The sequence below is a fragment of the Bufo gargarizans genome, chromosome 5 (genome assembly GCF_014858855.1).
Source record: "Bufo gargarizans isolate SCDJY-AF-19 chromosome 5, ASM1485885v1, whole genome shotgun sequence".
NCBI lineage: Eukaryota > Metazoa > Chordata > Amphibia > Anura > Bufonidae > Bufo > Bufo gargarizans.
The window spans coordinates 490793174-490812164 of NC_058084.1; the positions used below are offsets into that span (position 1 = coordinate 490793174).

At 42.7% G+C, this 18991-nt stretch overlaps 1 protein-coding gene across 1 annotated transcript in view; it reads left to right on the forward strand.

Annotated features, from left to right (window-relative positions):
- The first annotated feature begins 804 nt into the window (after positions 1-804).
- UGT3A1 (UDP glycosyltransferase family 3 member A1) overlaps positions 805-18991 on the forward strand; it is a 29064-nt gene continuing 10877 nt past the window's right edge. Inside the window, exons 1-4 of the mRNA XM_044294772.1 lie at positions 805-923; positions 5850-5951; positions 8197-8311; positions 17609-18143. Coding sequence (XP_044150707.1) covers positions 830-923; positions 5850-5951; positions 8197-8311; positions 17609-18143 — 846 coding nt within the window. The 5' untranslated portion in view covers positions 805-829. The remainder of the gene's footprint in view (positions 924-5849; positions 5952-8196; positions 8312-17608; positions 18144-18991) is intronic.

Genomic DNA, 18991 nt, shown 5'->3' on the forward strand with positions numbered 1-18991 from the left:
AACTGAATGAAGGAGGAATGACTGTGATAGCGATCATTCCTCCCCAGTTACTTCACATTGGCCTGTGTAATAGCAAATGAGCGGCGATCAACATTTAAAAAAATTTTATTTGCCGCCCCTTGAAATGGAGCGAAGTGACAATGCGGCCCTCAGATGAAAAAAAAGTTGTGCACCCCTGATCTAAAGGAAGAACGTTTAGCAAATAAGGCAGTGGAAAAATGGCCCAAGGGTCATTGAAAAGGGTTTAGGCAGAAGCCCTTCTCTCCTGTGTGGGGGGCCTGGTTTGATCCTTACTATGGGGCTCGTACTTCTCCATGTACACCACTGCATTGGACCTTCTAGATTGGAAACTTCTTCTGATGGCACGGTATTCCTGTGAGTCATTTTGGCAGGTACCAACCAACCAAGTCTTTCGAGCTTGATATCTGGGTCAAGCAGGCACCGGAGTTGGGAGAGCGTTGTCCACTTTGAAGCCCCTTGGCCAAAAATGTCATTTTTTCGGTACAAAAGGGAAGTGAGGGTATTTTTAACCCATTCCTGCACTATGACATATTAGGAAATTAGGTAGATGGCCCGATCACCAGCTGGAGGAGACCCATGGTCCACAGCTGCTCCCCCGCTCTAACTTGTTCTGTGAGATGTCTAACTTTCGGCTTCTCGGCCAGATTTCCCTAGTTTTAGCTGCTTTTGCCTGTGATAATGTCTTGGTCTCAGCACTGAGTGTATGGCATGCTGTCAGAAGGGGGCGTGGCTAATCCCTGGACACTCCCACACAAAGCCTGACTTTGGCCTCTCTCCCTGACTCTGCAGCTCGCAGATCATTTCAAGAATGGCTGGGGGTAAGGGGCAGGCAATTTTCCTGTTGTTTTTCTTACAATTTCCACTCCTGCAGACGGCCAAGATCTTGACAGTATGCTTAATCGGTAAGTCACGGCTGCGCCTTAAAGATCTGCTACATGTCTGTGAATTGTTAAAGTTTTACATAGTCACTGCTTACATTTGAGGACAAGCAAGATAATGGAAAGTCCACCTCACAGGTAACTTCACTGGCAGTGGAGCAGATTGTAGACAGAACTGTGCTAGTTTGTTACAATGTATCAGTCTGGAGTCAAGGCTGTTTAGCTCACAGAGCATTGTCTAGACTGGATACAACTGTGCTAGCTTGTTACAATGTATCAGTCCGGAGTCCGGGCTGTTTAGCTCACAGAGCATTGTCTAGACTGGATACAACTGTACTAGTTTGTTACAATGTATCAGTCTGGAGTCTGGGCTGTTTAGCTCACAAAGCATTGTCTAGACTGGATACAACTCTGCTAGTTTGTTACAATGTATCAGTCTGGAGTCCGGGCTGTTTAGCTCACAGAGCATTGTCTAGACTGGATACAACTGTGCTAGTTTGTTACAATGTATCAGTCTGGAGTCCGGGCTGTTTAGCTCACAGAGCATTGTCTAGACTGGATACAACTGTTCTAGTTTGTTGCAATGTATCAGTCTGGAGTCCGGGCTGTTTAGCTCCCAGAGCATTGTCTAGACTAAATACAACTGTACTAGTTTGTTACAATGTATCAGTCTGGAGTCCGGGCTGTTTAGCTCACAGAGCATTGTCTAGACTGGATACAACTGTGCTAGTTTGTTACAATGTATCAGTCTGGAGTCCGGGCTGTTTAGCTCACAGAGCATTGTCTAGACTGGATACAACTGTGCTAGTTTGTTACAATGTATCAGTCTGGAGTCCGGGCTGTTTAGCTCACAGAGCATTGTCTAGACTGGATACAACTGTGCTAGTTTGTTACAATGTATCAGTCTGGAGTCCGGGCTGTTTAGCTCACAGAGCATTGTCTACACTGGATACAACTGTGCTAGTTTGTTACAATGTACCAGTCTGGAGTCCGGGCTGTTTAGCTCACAGAGCATTGTCTAGACTGGATACAACTGTACTAGTTTGTTACAATGTATCAGTATGGAGTCCGGGCTTTTTAGCTCACAGAGAATTGTCTAGACTGGATACAATTGTATACACTGAGAGCAGGACTAGCTATGGACAGGTTTATTGTCTCTGAATAAAAACAAAAGTTTTATTCACTGTCAGCAAGCAGAGTAAAAAAAAAAGAAAGTATTTTAGAAAGATGTAGAACTTTTCATTATACAGCGATTAAGCCTCATTTACACATGGCTGTAAAATCCCTATAATAACACAGCCACTTATAGGATTTGCAGTTGTCAGGGTTGTCAGCAGCTTCCACATCTCAGCGCTGCCCCGTGTGTGAGGCTCAGGCAGTTGACTCCAGGAAAGTACGTGAGAGCTCAGGCACACCCTCTGGTTACACGGCACATGCCACTATATGCCTACAACTTACTAAAGTCCAAATAAAACAACCCTGTGTCACGCACATAGAGGTTTTCTCCTGCAGTCACGCATCCCGGAGGGGGTGTGAATGATACCGCCACCTCCCCACTGCACAGTCCTCCTACTAATCCAGTGTCACTGACTTTCAGGAGTAGTATTAAACAGCAGTCATTATAGCAGTAGTACAGAACAGTAGTATTTCCAGGAGTAGTAAGAGACAGCAGTATTTACAGGAGTAGTAGGGGGCAGTTGTTTTTACAGGAGTAGTAGGGGGCAGTAGTATTTACAGGAGTAATATAGGGCAGTAGTATTTACAGTAATAGTAGGGGGCAGTAGTATTTTAAAGGAGTAGCATGCGTCAGTAGTATTTACAGGAGTAGCATGCTTCAGTAGTATTTACAAGAGTAGCATGCTTCAGTAGTATTTACAGGAGTAGCATGCTTCAGTAGTATTTACAGGAGTAGTAGGGGGCAGTAGTATTTACAGGAGTAGTAGGAGGCAGTAGTATTTACAGGAGTAGTAGGGTGCAGTAGTATTTACAGGAGTAATATAGGGCAGTAGTATTTACAGGAGTAATATGGGACAGTAGTATTTACAGTAATAGTACGGGGTAGTAGTATTTTACAGGAGTAGCATGCTTCAGTAGTATTTACAGGAGTAGTAGGGGGCAGTAGTATTTACAGGAGTAGTAGGAGGCAGTAGTATTTACATGAGTAGTAGGGTGCAGTAGTATTTACAGGAGTAATATAGGGCAGTAGTATTTACAGGAGTAATATGGGACAGTAGTATTTACAGTAATAGTACGGGGTAGTAGTATTTTACAGGAGTAGCATGCTTCAGTAGTATTTACAGGAGTAGTAGGGGGCAGTAGTATTTACAGGAGTAATATAGGGCAGTAGTATTTACAGGAGTAATATGGGACAGTAGTATTTACAGTAATATTACGGGCAGTAGTATTTAAAGGAGTAGCATGCTTCAGTAGTATTTACAGGAGTAGCATGCTTCAGTAGTATTTACAGGGGTGGTAGGGGGCAGTAGTATTTACAGGAGAAGTAGGGGAAGTAGTATTTACAGGGGTAGTATGCTTCAGTAGTATTTACAGGAGTAGCATGCTTCAGTAGTATTTACAGGAGTAGTAGGGGCAGTAGTATTTACAGGGGTAGCATGCTTCAGTAGTATTTACAGGAGTAGTAGGGGGCAGTAGTATTTACAGGGGTAGTAGGGGCAGTAGTATTTACAGGAGTAGTAGGGGCAGTAGTATTTACAGTAGTAGCATGCTTCAGCAGTATTTACAGGGGTAGCATGCTTCAGTAGTATTTACAGGGGTAGTAGGGGCAGTAGTATTTACAGGGGTAGTAGGGGCAGTAGTATTTACAGGAGTAGCATGCTTCAGTAGTATTTACAGGGGTAGTAGGGGCAGTAGTATTTACAGGAGTAGCATGCTTCAGTAGTATTTACAGGGGTAGTAGGGGGCAGTAGTATTTACAGGGGTAGTAGGGGCAGTAGTATTTACAGGAGTAGCATGCTTCAGTAGTATTTACAGGGGTAGTAGGGGCAGTAGTATTTACAGGGGTAGTAGGGACAGTAGTATTTACAGGAGTAGCATGCTTCAGTAGTATTTACAGGGGTAGTAGGGGCAGTAGTATTTACAGGAGTAATATAGGGCAGTAGTATTTACAGGAGTAATATGGGACAGTAGTATTTACAGTAATATTACGGGCAGTAGTATTTAAAGGAGTAGCATGCTTCAGTAGTATTTACAGGAGTAGCATGCTTCAGTAGTATTTACAGGGGTGGTAGGGGGCAGTAGTATTTACAGGAGAAGTAGGGGAAGTAGTATTTACAGGGGTAGTATGCTTCAGTAGTATTTACAGGAGTAGCATGCTTCAGTAGTATTTACAGGAGTAGTAGGGGCAGTAGTATTTACAGGGGTAGCATGCTTCAGTAGTATTTACAGGAGTAGTAGGGGGAAGTAGTATTTACAGGGGTAGTAGGGGCAGTAGTATTTACAGGAGTAGTAGGGGCAGTAGTATTTACAGTAGTAGCATGCTTCAGCAGTATTTACAGGGGTAGCATGCTTCAGTAGTATTTACAGGGGTAGTAGGGGCAGTAGTATTTACAGGGGTAGTAGGGGCAGTAGTATTTACAGGAGTAGCATGCTTCAGTAGTATTTACAGGGGTAGTAGGGGCAGTAGTATTTACAGGAGTAGCATGCTTCAGTAGTATTTACAGGGGTAGTAGGGGGCAGTAGTATTTACAGGGGTAGTAGGGGCAGTAGTATTTACAGGAGTAGCATGCTTCAGTAGTATTTACAGGGGTAGTAGGGACAGTAGTATTTACAGGAGTAGCATGCTTCAGTAGTATTTACAGGGGTAGTAGGGGCAGTAGTATTTACAGGAGTAGCATGCTTCAGTAGTATTTACAGGGGCAGTAGTATTTACAGGGGTAGTAGGGACAGTAGTATTTACAGGAGTAGCATGCTTCAGTAGTATTGACAGGGGTAGTAGGGGCAGTAGTATTTACAGGAGTAGCATGCTTCAGTAGTATTTACAGGGGTAGTAGGGGCAGTAGTATTTACAGGGGTAGTAGGGACAGTAGTATTTACAGGAGTAGCATGCTTCAGTAGTATTTACAGGGGTAGTAGGGGCAGTAGTATTTACAGGAGTAGCATGCTTCAGTAGTATTTACAGGGGTAGTAGGGGCAGTAGTATTTACAAGAGTAGCATGCTTCAGTAGTATTTACAGGGGTAGTAGGGGCAGTAGTATTTACAGGGGTAGTAGGGACAGTAGTATTTACAGGAGTAGCATGCTTCAGTAGTATTTACAGGGGTAGTAGGGGCAGTAGTATTTACAGGAGTAATATAGGACAGCTTCTGGTGTATATAGACCAGTCCCCGAGCTTTCCCTGTAATATCACATTTCTTAGTTTTATCTGTTTCTAGAAAAGCTGAGTGGCAAGCAGTATGGCTGCCATTATAAGTCCTACACGGCGGTCGTCGTCCAGCTACCCCAGACTCCAAGATATCAAATCTGCAGTGAATTCATCTGCTACATCACTAGACAGAATTGTCATTCAGGGGTGAAAGAGAGTGACGACGACCCTCGCAGCAGCTGCAAATGATGGCCACATTGGTTGTCATGTGTGTCCCTGAAATTCAGCATCATAGCTTCAACCGGTATCAGCCCTGGTTCACCCAGTAACATGCATGCTCGGCCTCCTGCAGGTCCCTATAGGTGACCCCGTTATCTGAGCCATAGGTGATGTGGACACATTTGTCCTGTATGATTTTGGCTGGGGCAGCACCTCGGCTTCTTACAGTGCTTGAATGATGGCTGCAGTGCAAAAGACTGACCCAAGGCGGTGTATCATACCGCATCATACTGCAGCTCTAACATCAACTAAAAGTGCCACAAACAATGACGTGCAGCCCCAGTATTATAGATGCTATACATATCATACATATCATACATATTACAGAGGGCTTATTTTATTTTAATTTAGGTGGAAGTCATTATCTGCTGATGGATAAGATCTCTCATATACTGCACAACAACGGCCATGACGTGAGAATGCTACTACAAGTTGGAGATGGCATGCTCCCAGGTCAGATTATCCATCTATCTATCTTATTTATCTTTCTATCTACACTGGAGCAAAAATAATAACGCAACACTTTCGGTTTTGCGCCCATTTTGCTTGAGCTGAACTCAAAGATCTGAAACATTTTCTACATACACAAAAGACCCATTACTCTCAATCTGTCTAAATCTGTGTAGACTGCCCACAATAAAAGGCCACTCTGAAATGTGCACAGTTTTGCCTCACTTGATTGTGGCCTGTGGAATGGTGGTCCACTCCTCATTAATAGCTGTGCAACGTTGCAGAATATTGGCAGGAACTGGAACACGCTGTCGTATACGCCGATCCAGAGCATCCCAGACATGCTCAATGGGTGACATGTCCGGTGCGTATGCTGGCCATGCAAGAGCTGGGATGTTTTCAGCTTCCAGGAATTGTGTACAGATCCTTGCAATATGGGGCCGTGCATTATCATGCTGCAACATGAGGTGATGGTCGTGGATGAATGGCACAACAATGGGCCTCAGGATCTCGTCACGGTATCTCTGTGCATTCAAAATGCCATCAATAAAATGCACATGTGTCCGTTGTCCATAACATACGCCTGCCCATACCATAACCCCACCGCCACCATGGGCCACTCGATCCACAACGTTGACGTCAGCAAACCGCTCACCCACACGACACCACACAATCTGTCTGCCATCTGCCCTGAACAGTGAAAACTGGGACTCATCCGTGAACAGAACGCCTCTCCAACGACGCCATCGAATGTGACTATTTGCCCACTCAACCCGGTTGCGACGACGAACTGCAGTCAGGTCCAGACCCCGATGAGGACGACGAGCATGCAGATGAGCTTCCCTGAGATGGTTTCTGACTTTTTGTGCAGAAATTCTTTGGTTATGCTGCAGCTGTCCGGGTGGCTGGTCTCAGACGATCATGTAGGTGAACATGCTGGATGTGGAGGTCCTGGGCCGGTTGGATGTACTGCCAAATTCTCTGAAACGCCTTTGGAGACGGCTTATGGTAGAGAACTGAACATACATTGTACGGGCAACAGCTCTGGTAGACATTCCTGCAGTCAGCATGCCAATTGCACGCTCCCTCAAACGTTGCAACATCTGTGGCATTGTGCTGTGTGATCAAACTGCACATTTCAGAGTGGCCTTTCATTGTGGGCAGTCTAAGGCGCACCTGTGCAATATTCATGCTGTCTAATCAGCACCTTGATATGCCGCACCTGTGAGGTGGGATGGATTATCTCGGCAAAGGAGAAGGGCTCACTAACACAGATTTAGAAAGATTTGTGAACAATATTTAGGAATAATGGGTCTTTTGTGTCTGTAGAAAATGTTTCAGATCTTTGAGTTCAGCTCAAGCAAAATGGGAGCAAAACCAAAAGGGTTGCGTTTATATTTTTGCTCAGTGTATTTATCTAATTTATCTTTCTATCTATCTCTCTATCTATCTATCTATTTATCTCATATCTATCTATCTATCTATCTATCTATCTCCTATCTATTTATCTATCTATCTATCTATCTCATATCTATCTATCTATTTATCTATCTATCTATCTATCTATCTATCTATCTATCTATCTATCTATATCATCTATCTATCTCTACTTGTTAGATGGTTCCCCTGATAATAAGCTGATCACAAAGTGTCTACCTGCTTGGACCCCCAGCAATCAGCTCTAATCTGTGTGGACATGGCAGTAAGTTTTCAATTTCCCTACAGCACCCCCACAGGAGAAATGAAGTATTGCACATTGTCCCATTCACATCAATGGGTTATCTGTGTAAGGCTACGTTCACTCCTGTGGCGTGAATTCCATCAGGCTGTTCTGGCAGAGGACAGCCTGCCGTAATTCCCTGGATCTGGCACTGCGGGATGCAACCATAATGTCCACCAGCTGCATTAAGCATAATGTGGTCCGGTGGAGATTCGCTGGCAAAAATGCAGAGAATCGGACAGACACAAACTGCTAAATGCTACCATTTGTGTCCGGAAGATTCCCGGCATTGTCTGCCGGAGCCTGGTGCTGCAGGTGTGAATGCAGCCTTACACAGGACAGGATGGGTCCTCCACAACAAGAGATGCTCTAAGTTGCCGCTCTCCACTCTGGACAAAATGCTGATCGTTAACAGTGGACCCGGTTTTTCGTATTGCTGGAGGAATCTATTCACGTGCGGAGTCCTTTATGACATTGTGAATTATTTTATATTTGATGTTTTTAGATCACAATATATTCACATTTCAGATGACCAGCTCCAACGCAGCTCCTACCCTGTCTCCACGTACTCGCTGGACGAGGAGTATCGACAGCACTATAAAGACCTTTTCAATGAAAATCAGAAGGAATTTCTTATGGGCCGGTGAGTCTGTAGTAAGGATGTGTCTGTGATGAAGATCCGGGTTATTTCCTATGACCTGATCACTTCTTAAAGGGGCCGTCCAGTTTAGACCATTGTCGTACAGAGTACTCTATTAGTAGGAGAATATTTAACCCGTAGAGGACCCTTGCCGCTATATATACGGCGCTGTAGTCGGGTGGGTGCAGGAGATGCGCCTGCCCGATCCGCGGCAGGGGTCCGGCAGTCACTGATAGCCAGACTCCTGCTGCATGTGCCGGCATCGGCGCATTAACGCTTCATGTGCCGCGGTCAGCGCTGACCATGACACATGCGATGTCCTCACGAGAATCGGCGCTGCCATACGTGATGCTGTGACGGGGACTCGATGGTAATCTTAGGCATCGTGGCTGCCTTCTGGTGGAGAGCCTGTAAGATCCAGCCCTCTGGATCTCACAGTCAGGAAGCTGTATGTGTAATACTCACTGTATTACACTTACAGCCAATGCACGCCAATACAGAAGTATTGGAATGCATTGTAAAGGGGATCAGACACCCAAAAGTTGAAGACTAGATGGGCCAAATGGTTCTTATCTGCCGACACATTTTATGTTTCTATGTTTCTATGTTCTATGTAAGTAAAAAATTCAGTTTCAAGTAAAAAAAAAAAAACGTAATTTTTCCCAAATAAAGTTAAAAAAAAATTAAAAATAGGGAAAAAAAGAAAAGTAGACCTATTAGGTATCGCCGTGTCCGTATCGACTGGCTCTATAAACATATCACATGACCTAACCCCTCAGATGAACACTGTCAAGAAAATGAAATAAAAAAACTGTGCTAAATAAACCGTTTTTTTGTCACTTTATATCACTAAAAGTACAACACCAAAAAAAATTGTAAAAAATAGGGAGAAAAGTAGACATATTATGTATTGCCGCGTCTGTAATAACCTGCTCTATAAAAATATCACATGACCTAATAGCAAGCGATCAAAAAAGTCATATGCACCCTATTATAGTACCAATCAAACCGTCATCTAATCCCGAAAAAAATGAGCCCCTACATGAGACAGTCACCCAAAAAATAAATAAAACTACGGCTTTCAGAATGTGGAGACAGAATTTATATATTATTTTTAAATGCTTTGTTATGTAAAACTGAAACCAAAAACCAAAAAAAGTAGTCAGATTTGGTATTGTCACATCCGTAACAACCTGCTCTATAAAAATACCACATGATCTAACCTGTCAGATGAACATTGTAAATAACAAAAACTAAAAACGTGCCAAAACAGCTATTTCTTGTTACCTTGCCTCACAAAAAGTGTAATATAGAGCAACCAAAAATCATATGTACCCTAATATAGTACCAACAAAACTGCCACCTTATCACGTAGTTTCTAAAATGGGGTCACTTTTTTGGAGTTTCTACTCTAGGGGTGCATCAGGGGGGCTTCAAATGGGACATGGCAGCTTAAAATTATCCCAGTGAAATCTGCTTTCCGAAAACCATATGGCGTTCCTTTCCTTCTGTGCAATACCGTGTGCCCGTACAGCAGTTTACGACCACATAGGGGGGGTGTTTCTGTAAACGACAGAATCAAGTCCAAAAATATTGAGTTTTGTTTGGCTGTTAACCCTTGCTTTGTAACTGGAAAAAATGGATTCAAATGGAAAATCTGCCAAAAAAGTGAAATTTTGAAATGTTATTTCTATTTTCCATTAATTCTTCTACAACACCTTAAGGGTTAAGAAAGTTTGTAAAATCAGTTTTGGATACCTTGAGGGGTGTAGTTTCTAAAATGGGGTCATTTTTGGGTGGTTTCTATTATGTAAGCCTCGCAAAGTGATTTCCGACCTGAACTGGTCCTTAAAAAGTGGGTTTTGGAAATTTTCTGAAAATGTCAAGATTTGCTTCTAAACTTCTAAGGCTACTTTCACACTAGCGTTCGGGTTTCCGTTCGTGAGCTCCGTTTGAAGGAGCTCACGAGCGGACCCGAACGCAGCCGTCCAGCCCTGATGCAGTCTGAATGGAGGCGGATCCGCTCAGACTGCATCAGTCTGGCGGCGTTCAGCCTCCGCTCCGCTCGCCTCCGCACGGACAGGCGGACAGCTGAACGCTGCTTGCAGCGTTCGGGTGTCCGCCTGGCCGTTCGGAGGCGTGCGGATCCGTGCGGATCCGTCCAGACTTTCAATGTAAGTCAATGGGGACGGATCCGTTTGAAGAGGCCACAATGTGGCTCAATCTTCAAGCGGATCCGTCCCCCATTGACTTTACATTGAAAGTCTGGACGGATCCGTCCGAGGCTATTTTCACACTTAGCTTTTTTTTGCTAATATAATGCAGACGGATCCGTTCTGAACGGAGCCTCCGTCTGCATTATTATGAGCGGATCCGTTCAGAACGGATCCGCCCGAACGCTAGTGTGAAAGTAGCCTTAGCCTTGTAACGTCCCCAAAAAATAAAATGGCATTCACAAAATGATCCGAACATGAAGTAGACATATGGGGTATGTAAAGAAATTACTATTTTTAGAGGTATTACTGTGTATTATAGAAGTAGAGAAATTGAAATTTGCTGTCATGTACAATATGTGACGAGAAAGCACTCTCAGAATGGCCTGGATAAGTAAAAGAGTTTTAAAGTTATCACCACATAAAGGGACACTGGTCAAATTTGCAAAAAATGGCCGGGTCCTTAAGGTGAAAAATGTCAGGGTCCTGAAGGGGTTAAAGGTATTATCCCATGAGTAATGTAAAAAAAGAAAATCATGCCTAATCTAGTACATGACAATCAGGGTACAACCCTGTACCTCACATGGATCCAGAGTTCTCCCTGTTCATTGCTGCAATTGATCTGCTAGATTTATTTCAAGCTGGCACCTCGAGGGGGGGGCCCTGTCCTTTTTCAGGGGGCATGTCCTCCTGCAGCTGGTGGCAGTTGAAGGATGGAACTGAGCATGTGCTTACCTCTCAGTGAGCAGGACAGAGAAATTTGAAAAAGAGCAAACAGCAGGTGGCGCTATACAGATAGATTTCAGTGAATAACTCAGTAGCTATAATACATTTTTAATTACACGCAATTACAAAAATATTCAGATCCAGGGGCTGGTTTGAAATCTGTAGAATATTTGTGGGACAACCCCTTTAAAAGCTCCTGCTGCCCCATGCTTCGATTTAGACAATAGAGGCGATTTACGGTAACTTTTGTGACTATATATTTAAAAAAAAATTGCATTCACCGCTTTTGCTGACAAAACATTGTCTGGAATGTTGGAATGTGTCCAAAAAAAAGGAAAAGACCTTCCTGTTGTATGCACATTTACAATACATTCTCCACGTCTTCTCCTAGAAGAGGGGAGGTGTGATGCCGGGGGAGTCTTGGTGCTCGACAGAGAGGGCTATTTCCTCCAAATTCATGTCCTGTATCACAGAATCTGTATCTATATATGTTTGTCCTGCGTTGCCCCGACACAAAGTAATCATTACAAACAGTAATCTATATATAATAGTATTGCTCTACTTAATACAGGATACAATGACTAATAATACTACCGTACAATAATAAATAGCGCAATAGTATACTGTTATTTGATTGTACTTATACAAATATATAATAACACAACATCATGACCAATAGTACTACCAAACAGTGACTAAATATTACTTCTATACAGGTTACTGTAACACCTCCGGTTTGACTTCCAGGAGGCTGTTATGGCAGAGAACGTCTGCTCTCCCTATTAAGTATAATGGGGTTCGACCGAGGTCTGTACGCATTCCAGCAGACAAGCGAAGAAGCTGCTGGACACAAACCGCTGCATGCTGCAGTTTGTGTCCGGCCGATCCTCCGCTTGTCTGCAAGAATAGCCATGCCGGAGTTTCATACCAGAGGTGTAAAAGTAGCCTAATACCACCATAGAGTTATTACATAATAATACCACCACAGAGTTATTACATAATAATACCACTATAGAGTGACTACAAAATAATACCACTTTAGAGTGACTACAAAATAATACCACCACAGAGTGACTACAGAATAATACCACTATAGAGTGTCTACAGAATAATACCACTATAGAGTGTCTACAGAATAAAACCACCATAGAGTGACTACAGAATAATACCACTATAGAGTGTCTACAGAATAAAACCACCATAGAGTGACTACAGAATAAAACCACCATAGAGTGACTACAGAATAATACCACTATAGAGTGACTACAGAATAAAACCACCATAGAGTGACTACAGAATAATACCACTATAGAGTAATAACAAAATAATACCACTATAGAGTGACTACAGAATAAAACCACCATAGAGTGACTACAGAATAAAACCACCATAGAGTGACTACAGAATAAAACCACCATAGAGTAATAACAAAATAATACCACTATAGAGTGACTACGGAATAATACCACCATAGAGTGATTACAAAATAATACCACCATAGAGTGACTACAGAATAATACCACTATAGAGTGTCTACAGAATAATACCACTATAGAGTGTCTACAGAATAAAACCACCATAGAGTGACTACAGAATAATACCACTATAGAGTGTCTACAGAATAAAACCACCATAGAGTGACTACAGAATAAAACCACCATAGAGTGACTACAGAATAAAACCACCATAGAGTAATAACAAAATAATACCACTATAGAGTGACTACGGAATAATACCACCATACAGTGAATACAGAATAATACCACCATACCATACAGTTATTATAAAATAATACCACCATACAGTAATTACAAAAGGCTAGTTTCATGCTAAATTCTACTGGCAGGCTGTTCCTGCTGGAAGACATTGGGCCAGATTTATCATTGGCTCAAGTCAGAATAATGGAGTGAAAAAGTCGCAAATTTTTGCGCAATCGCTAAAACTGCGCAAAAATTAGCAACTTTTTTCTGCTCTGCACTATGCTCTCCAGTTTTCTGAAAGTGGGCGTGTTTTCTTATGTAAATGAATCTCTAGACAGATTTACTATTGCGACTTTTTAAAAAGTCGCAAGAAAGTCACAAAAATTGCGCAATCTCACTCCAGTGAGGACCATGCTTATCTTTTATGAGACTTTTAAATAGAACATGCGACTTTTTCGTAAAGACGTGCGACTTTTGTAAAGCTGCTTACTGACGGATGAACGGCTACTGTCAAACCACATTTATTACAGTCTTAAAGGGCCGATCATAAATCTGACTTTAGCCATATGTGAAAGTGGAGTGAGCCGTCAGAGTCGTGATAAATCTGGCCCATTGCATCCGACAAAGCTGGATACTACCTGACTCTGCCGGAGCCCATTGACTATAATGGAACTCGTCGGGGATCTGGCCTGTGTCAGGCATTTGTGCCTCAATTATTCTGAACTAAAATTGCTGCTGAGGCTGGGTTCACACCTGAGCGTTTTACAGCGCGTTCCTACGCGCTGTAAAACGCTCAACAAGGAGAAACCAATGCTTCCCTATGGGAATGGTTCTCACCTGGGCGTTTTACAGCGCGTACGAACGCGCTGTAATACGCCCGACGCTCAAAAAAGTACATGAGCGACTTTGGGGCGTTTTGACGCGCGTTTGTGGCAATAGGACACTGTAGTCAATCACACAAACGCGCGTCAAACGCGCGTTTACTATTACCAAAAACGCGCATAAAAATGCGCGACAAAAACGCGCGTAAAACGCGCGTTTGCGCAACGCTCAGGTGTGAACCCAGCCTTACAGCTGTATTTGTCCGGCTGAATCCCAGAACTAATGCCAGATCCTCCATCTAGTCAATGAGGCCTGGCGGTGCGCCTGTCTTTTCTGGCTGTGCCGGATACAATGTCTTCTGACAGGTTGTTCCTCTGCTGTCAGAATTTACCGCTAGTGTGAAAGTAGCCGAATACTACCATACAGTGACTACAGAAGAATATCCAATCATACTATTATACAGTGACAACAGAAGAATATCCAATCATACTACCATACAGTGACTACAGAAGAATATCCAATCATACTACCATACAGTGACTACAGAAGAATATCCAATCATACTATTATACAGTGACTACAGAAGAATATCCAATCATACTACCATACAGTGACTACAGAAGAATATCCAATCATACTACCATACAGTGACTACAGAAGAATATCCAATCATACTACCATACAGTGACTACAGAAGAATATCCAATCATACTACCATACAGTGACTACAGAAGAATATCCAATCATACTATTATACAGTGACTACAGAAGAATATCCAATCATACTACCATACAGTGACTACAGAAGAATATCCAATCATACTACCATACAGTGACTACAGAAGAATATCCAATCATACTACCATACAGTGACTACAGAAGAATATCCAATCATACTACCATACAGTGACTACAGAAGAATATCCAATCATACTACCATACAGTGACTACAGAAGAATATCCAATCATACTATTATACAGTGACTACAGAAGAATATCCAATCATACTACCATACAGTGACTACAGAAGAATATCCAATCATACTACCATACAGTGACTACAGAAGAATATCCAATCATACTACCATACAGTGACTACAGAAGAATATCCAATCATACTACCATACAGTGACTACAGAAGAATATCCAATCATACTATTATACAGTGACTACAGAAGAATATCCAATCATACTACCATACAGTGACTACAGAAGAATATCCAATCATACTATTATACAGTGACTACAGAAGAATATCCAATCATACTACCATACAGTGACTACAGAAGAATATCCAATCATACTACCATACAGTGACTACAGAAGAATATCCAATCATACTACCATACAGTGACTACAGAAGAATATCCAATCATACTACCATACAGTGACTACAGAAGAATATCCAATCATACTACCATACAGTGACTACAGAAGAATATCCAATCATACTATTATACAGTGACTACAGAAGAATATCCAATCATACTATTATACAGTGACTACAGAAGAATATCCAATCATACTACCATACAGTGACTACAGAAGAATATCCAATCATACTATTATACAGTGACTGGTTAATACACTGACAAATAAATACCATATTACCACCAAAAATACTAACAAGCAGTAATACTCCCATACAGGGGCTAAGGCCAAATATTAGCGCCACTTAGTGAATGATTAAAACTACCATATAGTGAAATATTACTACCACCATACAGTGACTGATTAATACCAGCATACACTGACAAATAAGTAATAATATCATATCTATAACCAGTAGTACTACCAAACAGTAATATTTCCATACAGTAACTAATGCCAATATTAAAAATTATACATATTAGCACTATTAAAGGGGTCCCACAAACAATATTCTAAGGTTTTCAAACCAACACCTGGATCTGAATTATTTTGTAATTGTATATTAATTTAAAGTTTGGTGTAGACACTGATTTCAATACAGTGCATCTGTATAGCGCCACCTGCAGTTTTCTCTTTATTTTTTCTTATTTCTTTGACCGGCTCATTAAGAAGGCCGCACATGCTCAGTTTCACTTTTCAACTGCCTCCTGAGCTGTGATAGGGAGAGCCACCTGAGCTGCAGCAGAAAGGACACTCCCCTGAGCTACAGCTTGATATAAATCTAGCCGAGCAATGAATGTGGAGATCTCTGGATCCATGTGAGGTACAGGGCTGGTTCTAGCTTTTTTTTGAAAGACTAGCAGAAGGATCCGGCTTCGCTCGGGTATATTTAATCTATTTTTGATTTAATGTTTGTGTGTGTCATTAAAAGATATCAACACTATCCACTTTAACAGTGACATCTACAGCACCCTACCCCCAAAACAGTGACCTCCACAGCCCCCCACCCCTTAACACTGACCCCACCACAGTGCCCTGTCCCTTAAATTGGACCTCCACAGCAGCCCACCCCCTTAACTTTGACCTTTACAGTAGCCTTCCCCTTTAACAGTGACTTTCACAGCATATCACCCCCTCGACAGTGACCTTCACGGGGGCTCACCCTCTTAACAGTGGCCTTTACTGGATTGGGGGCATGTCCTTTTGAACAGCTCACTCTAAGACAGCAGCACTGTACTGTCTGAGTGTGAGCTACAGGGAGAAATTCACCCTCCCTCCCACCTCTGCAGCTGACAGAAGTTGATTTTTACCTTCATTTTTTTCAATCCCCTTAGGCTGAGGAGTGGAGGGGCGTGGCTTAACCAGATCGGGGCGTGGCTTAGTGAGACCTAGAAGTTGATTTTTACCTTCATTTTTTCAATCCCTGACAGCTCAGGAGTGGGAGGAGGCGTGTCCTAGCTGGACCTGGGGGCGGGGTTTTACGTCTTTTGAGGGTGGACGCATTGTGGCGGGGGCGTGTCTGGGCTCCTTCCTGCAAGAGTGACGCCCCTCTGGGCACCTTACTGGCTCATTTGCATACCAAATAAACTGGATTTTCAGGGGATAAAAACATCTGTTGCTGGAACAAAGGCACATCTGGAAATAAGGTACTAAGTGCTATTAGGCCATGGCTTTACATCAATAGCGATTATCCTGGTGACAGATTTCCTTTAAAGCTCTCCTACAGCAGTAAAGATAAATGGCTGGGTTGTTATGGAAACCTGGAGTAAAACTGTGTATGTGGATGCTGGAGGACCTGCAAGCTTCTATTGGCTGATAATGGTCATGTGACCAATATTCTATTGGCTAATGCATTTTTTGGGAATATCTCAGGAACGGTACGTCCTAGAGAGCTGAGACCTGGTCTAAAACCTTCCCGGACACCTGTTGTACCTGTGTGCCAAATTTCGTGATTGTAAGTGCGAATTCCTTTAGCCGACATGCACACACACATATACTCAGCTTTATATATTAGATATTGTCATTTAACCATAGGATGCCTGATTTTCATTTTTTACATTATTCATGGATAACCCCTTGCACAGGGATTGCACAGCATTAGCAAAACATGGCTGCTTCCAGAAACAGCGCCACACCTGTCCCTAGGTTGTATGTGATATTGTGGTTCAGTACAATTCATGCCAATGGAGCCGAGCTGCAACATCAGACACAACCCACGGACACCTTTGAAGGGCCTGTTCAGAACGAAAAGAACATGGATGCTTTCTTCCAGAAACAGCGTCACAGCTGTCCAAAGTGCATGTGTGGTATTGTATCTAAGCTAATACAGAATTAATTGTGACTGAGCTGCAGTACCACACACAACCAGTGGATAGGTGTGGCGCCGTTTTTGGAAGAAAGCAGCCATCTTTGTTACTCGGGGCCACCTGAATACTGCATCTCATACGGTCTTGTTTCTCTGTCTACAGAAGTAATCTACACATCTTCTTGAAATTCCTCAATGAGCTCTCCTATCAGTGTAATATAACTCTGCATCAATCTGATATACTCAACTTCTTAAAGGAGGAAAAGTATGACCTAGCAGTCGTCGAGGGCTTTAACCCTTGTTCTTTCCTGGCCATGGAGAAGCTGGGAGTTCCTTATATCGCTTTCTTCCCTGGGATCTTCATGAATGCCGGCAGGGTCGGGATAGCAGGTCCTCTGTCCTACGTACCATTATTTAACTCCCACCTCACTGACCGCATGGATTTCTTTGGACGTTTGAAGAACACCTTTATGTACCTGGGATCATACGTAGTAGATTGGCAAATAGATGCGTTGTTTGAGAAGGTCATTGATGAGCACTTTCCTGTGGGCTCCAGACCATCCATTGCTGACCTGCATAAAAAGGCTGAGCTCTGGATCTACAACATAGACTTCAGCATTGAGTTCCCTCGACCACTTTTACCAAATATTCAGTACATTGGAGGATTATTGGCCAGGCCTGCAAAGCCGGTAACTCAAGTGAGTATAATGTCCATATTTCTTTATAGCGGTCGGAGATCAGTTTTTTCTGATACCGAGCTCCCACTCGAGGGGGCTTACTAATGTTATGTGAAGTTGTGTCTGATACTGTATCAGGGGAATAGGGTCTGATACGATATAATGGGGGAGAGGGCCTGATACTGTATAAGCGCTATAGGGTCTGATACTGTATAAGCAGTATAGGGTCTGATACTGTATAAGCGGTATAAAGCCTGATACTGTATAAGGGGTATAGGGCCTGATACTGTATAATGGGTATAGGGTCTGATACTGTATAAGCGCTATAGGGTCTGATACCGTATAAGGAGAATAGGGTCTGATACGGTATAAGTAGAATAGGGTCTGATACTGTATAAGCGGTATAGGGTATGATACTGTATAATGGGTATAGGGTCTGATACTGTATAAGCGGTATAAAGCCTGATACTGTATAAGGAGTATAGGGTCTGATACTGTATAAGGGGTATAGGGTCTGATACTGTATAAGGGGTATAGGGTCTGATACTGTATAAGGGGTATAGGGTCTGATACTGTATAAGCGGTATAGGGTATGATGCTTCATAAGTGGTAAAAAGACTGTCAGTGTATAAGGGGTATAGAGTCTGATTGTCACGTTCGGGTGTGGGAGGGAAACACCACACTGAACATAGGAGGGAAAGGGGTAAGGGAATAAGACCTGGAAACTAGGGAAAGGAGATGGACACCTAGTAAAACCCTAATCAAAGTTCTGACTGACTACCAGTATTAACAGACCCCAGAGGTAGGTGAGTTCATACACAGGAATACCTAATGTCCTAACTCACCCTATAGGACCCAGGTACTAATGG